General features: G+C 39.4%; 1 protein-coding gene across 1 annotated transcript; it reads right to left on the reverse strand.

Annotated features, from left to right (window-relative positions):
- Positions 1 to 226: 226 nt before the first annotated feature.
- LOC117934536 (syntaxin-10) lies at positions 227 to 11,953 on the reverse strand. Its single transcript, XM_034856250.1, has 9 exons — positions 11,829 to 11,953; positions 11,235 to 11,310; positions 8,792 to 8,885; positions 8,012 to 8,106; positions 6,446 to 6,508; positions 5,694 to 5,801; positions 4,114 to 4,220; positions 1,345 to 1,439; positions 227 to 924 (listed from the first exon to the last, which is right to left on the reverse strand). The coding sequence occupies exons 1-9, from the start codon at positions 11,915 to 11,917 to the stop codon at positions 848 to 850; spliced, it is 804 nt and encodes a 267-aa protein (XP_034712141.1). The 5' UTR covers positions 11,918 to 11,953; the 3' UTR covers positions 227 to 847.
- Between the last annotated feature and the right edge of the window lie 336 nt (positions 11,954 to 12,289).

Consider the following 12,289-nt stretch of genomic DNA (forward strand, 5'->3'; position numbering starts at 1 on the left):
TCTGCTTGAAAACACATAGCTGCATCTTTCTCGATTAAACAGTTACATGTATATTCATCAGTGTCCAAAAACTACTTTCTGGCCGGCTTGTAGAACCAGGTTCTACCTTTAAAGAACCAGGTTCTACAAGCCAACTGAAAGGAAAATGTCACAATAGCTGCTCGAGTGACATTTTGTTTTTGTCTCTCCTTTCACTCCTTCTGTAAGGCACCTTTAAAAAGAAACGTTTTTAGAACTACTTACTTACCAAATAAGTCTCGTTTTTGGTTCATCTCAGTTCAGCATCGTTCAAAAGTTATGAATGATGATGAAAACAAGACGTATTGTAGTTTTGAAGAAAAGGAACTACAACTGAATTGTTCAAGTGCTGTTGCTTCCATTTTTCTAAGTGCTGTTCACTCATAAATCAACCTAACAGATGTTACTGCCACTGGACAGCTGTTGGGTGTACATGTCAAACCATGATGTACTTGGTAATAAATATGCAGGTTTGTGTTTTTAACCTGACAGCAGCGGCCTCTTATCCCGACACCCCCCAGTTGAGTAACCATATTTCAAACAATAACCGAAATGCACCAATGTGAAATAAACAAATCATTGGGGTTTCTGCTGTGTTAAGCTCCTCCGCTGAAGTTTTTTTTCTCTCAGTAGAATCATTAAAAGTAGAGAGAGGGAGGATTTGTTTCCTAACTTCTCTCTGCAGGTCACCAGTTTCTCCTAAGTGGGCGCAAAGGAATGGGGGGGAGGGGGGACATGTCTTTTTTCCTGTTTCTGTCCGTCCATCCATCTGTTCGTCCTGTCAAGCGGGAGTCGGTGCAAGTAGTCGAAAGGTCGGAGGTCACCGGCATCAGAGAGCGAAGAAGAGGATGAGGACCACGATCATAATGGTGACCAGCACGCCAATAGCACACCACTGCCTCCGACCTGAAGAGCACAGCAGGGATATTTAGATGCAATAAATAAATAAGAGTTTTAAGACCTATACGAATACTTGGTTATTTCAAAATCCGATATATATCTATATATATATATATATATATATATAGATATATATAGATATATATCTATAAAAAGCGCCCTCTGGTGGACAACGCTCATAACATGGTTGACGGTCCTTTTTCATTTTTTAAATATTAATTTATCAGAATAATTTATTTGTCATTATAAATGTCATTTCTTTTTTAAATGTTGATACTGATAGATCGGGAAATGGCTAATTTCGGCCCGCCAATACATTGGTTGGGCTCTAGTACAAATTACAACTCGCAGTGGTTTGCAAAAAAGGTGTGTGTGTGTGTGTGTGTGTGTGTGTGTGTGTGTGTGTGTGTGTGTGTGTGAACTTACTGCTGGTCATGTGAGACACCTTCTCCAGCTTCTTGAGGACCGAGTCCATACGAGACGACGTCTGGTCCATCTCGTCTCCAAAATCCCCCAACATACTGAACACAGAGAGAGGCACCGGTTATTTAAACAAAGTGTAAAACCACTGTGGCAAGTTTCAGCAAAAGCATCAAACACTGCTGGGAATGCATTCCATCCACATTCATTTGGGACCAGCATCAGCCAGGCAAACACTAGGGGTGGGCCCCACGATAGGCTATTATCACGATAAAATATTTTTGCAATATTAAAGATCTTGCGATATTCTGCGATATATTGCAATTTATTACTTACCTTTCTTCACTTTTTTTGCCAATTCAAAATAAATTCACCAAAGGAAACTTTGTCAACATCTGTTTTAACAAAAAATATCAATTTAGTCGTATGAAAATCGTGTGAAACTAAATTTCTTTCCCCACAATTTTTAAAATAAATTATTTTCCCCAGATTCAATATTTGTTTTTACCAATTATTCACCTAAATATTTTTCTGTTTAGACTGTAGCGCCGACGGCGGCCACATCATATCTGTTTCCAGCGAAACAGTGTGAAAGTAGAAAATGCAAAAAAATGCATGTTATGTTCTTTTATACAGATGAGATAAATGACTGACATGTGATGTGCATTCTTCTTAGAAAACAAGTAGTTTTTATAAATGTCTCAGGATGTATTGTCTTTTGCAGTGTATTAATCCACTTTAGTTTTTGTCAAAGAAGGAAAAGAAAAATCGCAATACTATTGGATCGCAACACTTCTAGAATCACAAGAAATTAAAATCACAACACAAATCCAATCGGCACCCTGGTATTGTGAAAGAATCGAACCGCGACATAAGCACAGCGCCCCGGCCATAGTAATTTGAGTGCTTTTGCAATTGCGATATGATTCACAATATAGAAGGGAAGGACCATTTTTGTATAATTATTTTCATTTCATTGAAGACTAAAATAAAGTTTGGAGATTACATTTTTTTTTTCTCACGAGGATCTGTACCAAACAAAGAATTTTTTTCTTTAGACAGTAGGATAAGATTTGTAGGCCGGGACGTCCCTGCAGCGCAACAACACTTTATTTTATAAAGGTTTGACACACAACAAGTACTGCACCCTCCTGTGATTTGGATATTGCTTTAGTCCATGTTGTGATATTGATATAATTGAGATTAATTGTGCAGCCCTACTTGGCGCCCTTGTAGCGATACAGTATTGCCACGGAAAATACTGCGATAATATGCTGTACTGACACGCCTATCAGACACCAAGTACCTGAATACCTATTCAACCACTAAAACCAATTGGTGTGATGTTTTCAGACATTTTACAGCTGAAGAGGATATTGTGAGGGGAGAAATAAAATGTGGCCAGGGGCTCTGAAAGAGGTGGAAAAACAAAAACAAAACTTTAAAGGAGAAGGGATGATGGGGTAAAAAAAAAAAAATTAGACAGTTTGAAAATGAATTTTATTGCAACTCTAATGTGACTTACTGTGAGTCACATTGCATATGCTGCTAACTGTGTGTTCTCCTGCTCAGCCATGTGTGTTTAGTCACTGGCGTTGTTCACCGACAGCTGATGTGAAAGGAGCGGAAGGAAATGTTACAGTGAGCAAAAATAATTCTCGTCTTGTTTCCTAAAGACGTGTACCTGATCTGACGAGCAGCCTTCTGTCGGCCAAACAAGTCAGTAACAGGAAACATGTATGGGACCATTTAGACACGTGGACCAAATGAATTAACAGTTTAGGAAGGCAGGGATGTTCAGGTCTCCCTCCACTGTTGTCCTCTGAAGAAATTAATTAAAATAAAAAAGATGCATAAAAATACAGGAGATGAGGTCCATGGCACCCATTAGCTTTAAAACGGCTATACAGACATGGCCCTTCAAATTCTTATTACTAAGCAGTAAAGAGACTCCCACACTCTGATTAACTACTTTACTTCAGTTATAATGATTGCAACATTTCCCAGAATTCCTTCCGATACAGTATCTCCCACAGAATAACTAAAGGTGTTTTGCTTTCAGCTGAAGGTGGCATGTGGACACACCGTGGCATCAAATGACGTTACCATTTTAATTGTCAATTCATCTGCTTGATTGATGTATAGGTTTGTCAATAACGTGTCGGAAAATAGAGAACGATTTTTTATTTATTTTTTTCACAATTAGACTGCTTGTTTTGTCCGACCAGCAGTCCAAACTCCAAATATATTCAGTTTAGGGACACAGAGAAGAAGCACATGTTTACAAGGGACACCAGAAAATATAGTTTTTTTAGTTTTGTTTCTTAAACAATGCCTTAAAACGAGTTCATGATGTTAAAAATAATTGCTGATTAAGTTTTCTTTTGATTGATTAATCGCTTTTGCTCTACGGAGGGATTGACACCGAAACCTGACCAAACTTGATGTTAACCGTTGATGTTTTATGTCACTGAAAAAAAATAAGTATTAATGAATAAAAAAGACTGCACCATCCATTAAATGGTTAAAATTAGGGGACAAAAGAGGCAACTGGAAGGGGAGTTTTTACATGTTGTAATTGTGTCTTCTTGACCAGAGAAATATTGACACATGATGACTAAAATCTGTCTTGTACAATCTGCATTAAAAGTTGAAAGTCAGTACAAAATGTAAATATAAAATGAACTGTTACAGATATTATACATAACAACCAATAAGGGTTTGTGTGGAGTTATGTGTGTGTGTGTGTGTGTGTGTGTGTGTGTGCACACTCACACAGCCTGCTCATCGAGCTCGTCTCCGATGCGTCCCGACATGTCTTTAAGGACTCTGATGCTGCCCGACACCAACTCCAGCTGCTCATCCTGCTCCTCCATGATCAGCTACATAGACACACACAGACACACACTTTATAGTTGCTGTAATTCCTCAGCGTTTAGGCTTTCATTTACCAAAACCTTTTTTTCAATGTTATTCTAAAGGTACTGGTAATTTCCCCCGCTAAACATGATTTTAATTAATGTCTATAGTTGCATTTATTACATTGGACTTTGCCAGTTTTATTGACTACAAGGTACTTTCAAAATTTGCTTTAAAGCGTGAGGCAGCCATACACAGTTGACAGGGCTGAAGAGCAGAAACACACTCTCATAAAATCTAAAGAATTTATTTATTTATTTTTTATATTTTTTGTTCAATTTCCAGTAAAACCACAACCCAACCTGAGACAGGATTTGTGAAGAAACATTTTCATCACTCAAGACCACAGCCTCAGACCTCATCTACCAACCCTAATAGAACTGGCTCTGTCTGCCTTACACCAGGGGCTATCTTTGACACAATGAGCTCTTCTCTCTTTCCATCTGTGTGTATCCATGTCCCAGAACTGCTTTTTACTAACTTAGCTCAGGGAAGCTTCAAACTGTTTTTATTTGCCCTGAAGATTTCCTTGGATTAGGGTGCCGTCGCTGTGGTCCTGCTCTATGCCCTGCTATGCCCTGCTACACCCTACAGTGCCCTGCTATGTCCTGCTACACCATGTAATGCCCTGCAGTGCCCTGCTACGCCACAAACTACTACTATTTCTAGTCATAATTCCATTACATTTATTGTGACTGTTATTGCCACTGTTCAACACACCCCCAACCGGCTCCGTCAGACATCCCCTACCAAGAGCCTGAGTCTGTCCGAGGTTTCTTTGTAAAAGGGAATTTTTCCTTGCCTCTCTCACACTAAATTCCTGCTCTTGGGGAATCTTGGGAAATTACTGGAATTGTCGGTCTTTGTCCATTATAGAGTGTGGTCTAGATCTATCTGTAAAGTGTCTGGAGATAACTCTTGTTAGGATTTGATACTAAACCAACAGCTCATTCTCTCTGACACTGAACTTTACACCTGCCTTGTTTCATAAAAGGACAACAGCAGGAACCCTACAGTATTCCTGTGAGGCAAATCCTCCCATAACCCAATAGGAACTCACATTAAAACACTTTCAAGCTTCAGTCCCACAGTTGAGATTCTCTCAAATTGGAGTTTTTTTTAAGAAGTCTAATTTTTACAACTGAACTAAAGTCCCCCAACACAATTTCCCTTAATGTTTGAAAAACTAGATTACCAGTGGTCTTAATTTTTTAAATGTCAAGATGAATTCTTCATCTTCACTAAAAATGCAAAAGAAAGTAGAGAACATCAAACCAATGAATAAGATCTCTCTCCTCCCTCTTCTCTCCACTCCCTTGTTCTCCTTCTTCCTTTCATCACTTCTTTTGATCAAACCATACTTCCAACTTCCTTTTGCCTCCCAATGCTCCTTTTCTTCCTCTGCCCTGCTATTTTGTATCCCATCCCACCCCTACCTGTTGTTGTTCCTGCTGCTCCTGGATGTATCTGGAGTTAGCAGACACCAGATGAGCCTCCAGTCCCGTTGACCTGTCTCTGTCCTGGCCTGATGAGGTCAGCAGAGCCTGGACAAATACAAACACAAGACATGGGGTTAGCAGGGAGAAAAAGGTATGTGTATAGTTGCAAAAGCGGGCAGTTGGCTGGAACTTTACAGCGGACTACACTTTCCAAATCATGAGATGCTGCAATGATTTGTTTTCAGATGTGTCAGAGTGACCTGCTGACAAATCAGCTGGAGTGTGAAAGATAACATAAGTTAAGTTAAAGTTTGACTGAATTAGTTGGGCTGTCACATTTGTGAGATGATTTAAAGAAAAAAAATGGCTCAGAAACAAGGACAACACTTAAAGTGATCTTTTTAAATGACTACTCCATAGAGGCAGACAGGAAATAACAGAGTCTCTGTCCAGATTTGAAACCGCTTTGAAAATATTGCGGTTTACGTGTTATGCGTCCTAGACCGCGACTAGGCCATGACGCCCCAGGAACCATTTTGATACCAGTGCCAAAACGTAACTATTCGTTTAAGAAACACATTCTGGAAAAACAGAACTGGTGGTTCAGGATGTACAAGTAATGGTGCATGGAACTGTTTTACCTGAAAACCTCACATTTCTAGGAGTTACATATTACATAATCCAGGCTGTGCTCATTAGATTTTACCCAGCAGTGGATGCACTCTTTATGTGTTTACACATCTACCAACCTCTCTGTTCTTCTTCTCTGCCTGAGCCACGGCAGAAGGGCTGGACAACTGGTCCTTCATGTCCTACACACACACACACACACATTATAATCACTCACTCCACAATGCATTACAATTGCAGCAAAAAAAATAAAAAATAAAAAATCACTTTAAAAAAAAACAAGCAGACAGCTTTATTAATGAGACGTTCTGCAGCTGTACCAAAACTGCCCGCCGGCAAATCAAAGTGTCAGGAAGCCTTTTGTTCCCGCTTGGTGAAGCTCTTTGTTTGGCTCAGATGACTCAATTCTCTTCGGGTCTATTTTCAGAACAGTACCTTTTGCCTGAAGGGCCCATGTGTTAAAAACCGACTCACATTTTCCGTTGTTCCTACAGCATGGAAAATCATTGATTATCGTTCAGCCGAGTCAGCAGCTTAACAACGCCAGAGCATTCAACGAGCCGACAGGTATTGATGGATATTCAATTATAGGTCTCATTACCATACAAACAAAATGAAAACACACAAGTTAAGCTTGATTTATGCTTCTGCGTAAAATCTACTCCGTGGCTACGTCCGTTGGTACGTGGAGACACAAAGCTACGCCGGACCCTACGGCGTAGCTGATGTGCACCTCTCGAAAAACGTAACTACACATTGCGGCGACGCACGTCAGGGATTAGTAACATATGGAGCTAGATTTGTTTCTTTATTACATGCGAGAAAATAAATGATCTGAGAGAAAAAAAATGTTTGAAAGAACAAGTTATCACACCGAAAATAAAATCTTTCTCAAAACACTTTTTTAAACTCTCAAATATAAATATTTTTGCTATCAGTGTAAAAAAGAAAATCTCAAAAATAATGTGTTTCTCTCAAAACGCTTTTCTTACCATTCTCTTTTGCAATTTCTTGCTCTCATCTCAGGTTTTTTCTCTTACTGTGAAAATAATATCATGGGCGGGGCCACGTTCCTATTGGCCAGTCGGGTGGGCACTGTCTTCTCTTGGGATTCCATCTGAATGTTTACACTTTAAAAGGGGAACTCTGCCTTTTTAAGTTTAATTTCCCTTAACTGAACAGCTTTGGAGTCATGGAAGGGTTATATGGCCTTTTGAATGGTTGAATGGTGGCCGTCTCGCTTCCCTCTACTGCCTGTGAGCGGAAAAAACACCATGGCAACCTACACGCCTACACACCCCCATTCAGGGACCGGCTAGCTATAAGAACAAGGTAGCGATGGAGTTTTTCACATTATTGTCACGGAAAAGCAAAAAACTGGGAAAGCATTGTCAGAGGAAGAGAGAAAGAGGAAACGGCAGACTGACCGAGCGAGGAGTCAGACACAAGTAAACATAAGAGGCTGCCAATTATCTATTCCCAAGGTGTGTGGGGGGGGGGGGGGCCCTATAGAGACACCTGCCAGCAAAAAAACTAAAATTGACAAAACTGCATAGCGCCCCTTTAATATCTGTCTATTTATCGCAACTTATTTTGTTGATGATATGATACTGAACAACTTTATTGCGTATTTTCCTCATGTCCTGCAGCAGTAGTAGATTAATAAACAAATGAAGATGGTTTACCTGGACAGATTTCCTGGTTCGCTCCACAAAGTCTCTCCTCTCCTGAAGCTCAATGTCGCCCAGTCGGAACTTCCCGGGGTTCGACTCCACAATACCTGAGCCGGCTAAGGACCCTACACACACACACACACATACATGCCAACTCTGTGTACTAACCGTTAAAACTCTGCAGCACCTTTAACAAAAGCGAGACAAATGGATTTAAAAAAGAAAATACTAACAAAAAGTAGAGAAAGTTTATCTGGAAAGTGTTGTATTGAAATATAAAATATGTTCATAATGTAATCTGACTAGCTGCATGTTACATAGCTACATCCAGTTAAAACAAGGTGTCACAGTGGCTGGTTTAGTTTTGTAAGTTAAAACATTTTTTTTTTTTTTTCTTCAAACTGTTAATTGTAATATCACTCCGTGTGTAACTGAATTATGCTAACACAATAACCACAGACAACATGAGTCACAGCCCAATAAAAAATTTAATTAAAGCAGGTAGTGTTCTCTCTCTGCCTGAATATTCCGCTCTACTGAAAATAAAACGATATTTCCCTACCTACTCAGAGTATCTTTTTATATTTCTGACATTTGCTTAATCATGCAAGAAGACATATTTCTGGTCTTCAATGGGTTAATACACTACATCACTGACTAAGTGGAGAGATAAAATGGAGGAGAGGGTGAGAGTGGAACAAAGCATGGTTTGTTGTTAGTAAATACTGCAGGTCATGTGAAGACGCGGGTTTGTGTGGATGCGGGAAAGAGATTTTCCTGTTCAAAGGATACTGATGGTTTCGCTGAGGTCCTCCAGGTCCCAATCTATGGCCCTCAGACAGTTCCTCAGTTCATTGGCACTCCAGTCCAGCTCATCACGGCTTACCTGAGAGACCACAGAAAGCAACAGAAACTCACTAAGTAAACATACGCTGCAAAACCTTCTACTCGGCCTTTGTGCAAGCAGATTTTAATTTCAAGCACAAAATTGACGAGACAGGCAATGTCTTTTTACAGTTTCTTGCTATTGAATCACTGGAGATGTGGGCGGTGATTCAGAGGTCTGAAAACAGGCTGTAATACACATGCTGTCAGAACTGGTTACATGTGGGGCTGGAGTCGTCATAGTAAGGACTGGCATGTTTGAGCACATTTTAGTCAACTGGACGATGAGGGAAAAACACAATTGTGATTAAAGATTAGCTGAAGACGCAAGTCATCGTAGTAATTAGAGTAATGCGGTTTTTGATATATATATAATTAACAGGTCAGTGATGCATCCTCTCAAGCTCACACACACGGGCATCAAAACTGTAACGTTGAAATATAATGAAAATATTACAAAAGCAGCCCTGGAAAATTGTTTATTTCCATGAAGGACAGGAAGGAGCATTGTCATGCTATTTTATCGATTTAAAAGTTACTATTATTTAACTGCGAAATGTTTTTGAAACTGAATTTTCATCTGATGATCATAAATGATCCGAACACAATTTTTATATAGTTTTTATTAACGCCTTTGCCCAGGTCTAATTTCCCCCACAAGGTCCCAAATTGATTTAGACCCGCTCTACAGAGCACACATCCTGATGGGTTACGGATTTCGACGTAACACCGGAAAAGCTTATGTTGCCAGGTAGCAGGAGATTTCTTCATATAGGCCTAATTATATTTTTATTTTAGTCGAGAAGTTGTTGTAGTTATGGCTGATACTGGGGCAAGTAAGTAAATTAAAGGCAGAACAATTAAATGCTAAAAAGGGAGAGTGATAGACGACGGGCAAAATCTGAGTCAATCTTGGTCGTGCTTTTATCAGATGGAGCCAATTACGGCATTGTAAATAATTCCACACTGACCTCTAATTGACCTTGGAGGTATGTAATATGTCTATTTCGTTCATAAAATAACTTTACAATGTGCGATGTCGTTGTACGTAGTAAACTATATGAAATGACGTCCTCTTTCATTTAGCGTGGGCAATACAGCGCCGTAAAGAAAAGACCTTCACAGCGGCCGCTAGAATCAACACAAACTGAGAGTTACCTATAGCCACTTTAAATAGGTAACAATTAGCACTTGCCACCATTTAAATTCTGGTAAAATATGTATGTCGCAGCTACATTTGCTTCCCTCATCGGCCAAAAAACAAAAGGTAACCAAAAAAAAAAACCATGGATGTGACTTTGGTTACAATAAAAGCAGTAGTCCCCCAGCACTTACTCGTCAACTTTAACAAATACAGTTTCTTTTTAAAGTTTTTTCTTTTTATTACTTATTATTTCCAGTTATATGCCATGTTTTATGCTTTCTTTCCGACAAAGTTTTAGCAAATTTCAGACTACACTAAAGCTACAGAATTGTGTCCTCTTTTTGTTACCCCAGTTATCTCAAAGGGATCTATACAGAATTCATAAAGACGGATAAATTACCAGACACAATTTTTGGGAGACAGACAATTAATTCAGTGCAGTTGGTGGTTGGTATTTGATTGTGGGAGATTTAGTGTGATGTTCAGTACTTTGTGCAGTCGACAGTCTTTCACTTCCTACAGAAGCATATGCATGTCCAAACGTGCATCCTTGAACACCTCTGAATGTACTCAGTAATGAGTCCAGAATGCATTTCATTATTTCACATCGGGACTTAAAAGTTTCCCTTCAAAATTTAAAAGATCAGACCAAAAAAAAAAAAAACACAAGCAAGTCGATATGACAGTGTTTAACGATAAAACTTTGACACTTTGTGTTGTGTAAAATCTGGGAATCATGACCAGAAATGATGGAGGAGACTGCACACATGAGTCCAATAAATTTTGATTAAATGTAGCTTTATTCTATTATTGAACAAGGAGAGACACTTTGGGTACACACTTTAGTGTGTGTGTGTTACTTGTGTTATCTTCCTTGTTCAATAGTTGAATAAATGTGTACAATATTCTCTGCTTCTACATTTCCAGCATGTTTATTTGAGCCGTGTGGGTATTGTCACATTGCTATATGCGTGTATGACCTTGCGTTTCATGTATTTTTTTTATTAAATGCATTTGTGTTGAGCTTTCTTGGCCATAAAAGACCTAAATAAAAAATAAAATCCTGCCCTCTGGCTTTTGGTTAGGGTGTGATGGGTGTCAGTCAGGACGGTGTGGTAAGTTGGAAAGAATCATGCCTCTCAGTGGCTACAGGTCAGTGATTTGTGCAGTGATATAGCCGAGGTAATAAGTTAGAGGGCTGCTCACCTGTGTCCCATCTTGCAACAGTTCCTCCCATCTGTCAAACAGGCCCCGAGCACGAGAGAGGGCCTTCTCCACCTCCCTGGTTCACACACACACACACACACACACACACACACACACACACACACACACACACACACACACACACACACACACACACACACACACACACACACAGAGTTAGCTATCTGACCCTTCACCAACTCCGCTGCTGCGCCCCTTAACGAAAACAAATACAGAAGCTACATTTCGCATCCCTCCCTTAACTTCACAGCGCCTTGCAAACTGCCTGACAGCAGAGTCCCAAAGCCGCCCAGGTGTTTTCACTGAGAGCCAGATGAAACAAATCTAAGATATTACTCAGTGTCAGTTCCGACTCTTGTTAATTTAAAACAAACTGACCACCTCGGCGCAGCATGTAGCGCAGATGCTAGCTAGCTAACGTCACAGCTAGCCTAAGCCTTAACTTCGCTAATGTAACTTTATCTTTTCAAAGGAAAACAATAACTCGCTGTCGAGTTAAGATTTGAATATGTGATTGCTTGAATTAGCATGAAATGTTTCTGAGTTATAGGTCTTAATTTGTATAATTCTTACCCCTTCACAACGAAAAATGGGTCTTCTATCGACATGATGCTTACTTCCTCTTCACTCCGAGCGCATGCGCACTTCGCAGACGGACACATGCAGTCTACAGTTAGTTATTCTGTGGAGTATCCTGATCTTCATCTTAATTGAATGAGCAATTCCACAATGTAAACAAGACTGTTAGTAAAAGCCCTGCAGTTAAAATAACAAAGTACAAAAAATTGCCTTTTAACATTAAATGATATTAAAAAACTCAAAGTAAAAGTATTAAAGATGCAGAATTTCCTAGTTCATAATCCTAGATCACTGAATTGTAATGTGTTCATCACTTGTATGGTGTAGATGGTAAAGATGGGGCTAATTTTAATTGTTTATAGGCAACTGCTGGGTATATTAACCAATAAATCTATGTCATAACGTATACGTCATTTTGTTTTAAGAAACAGAATCTGCAAAGTAACTATAACTAA

The sequence above is a fragment of the Etheostoma cragini genome, chromosome 2 (assembly GCF_013103735.1).
Source record: "Etheostoma cragini isolate CJK2018 chromosome 2, CSU_Ecrag_1.0, whole genome shotgun sequence".
NCBI lineage: Eukaryota > Metazoa > Chordata > Actinopteri > Perciformes > Percidae > Etheostoma > Etheostoma cragini.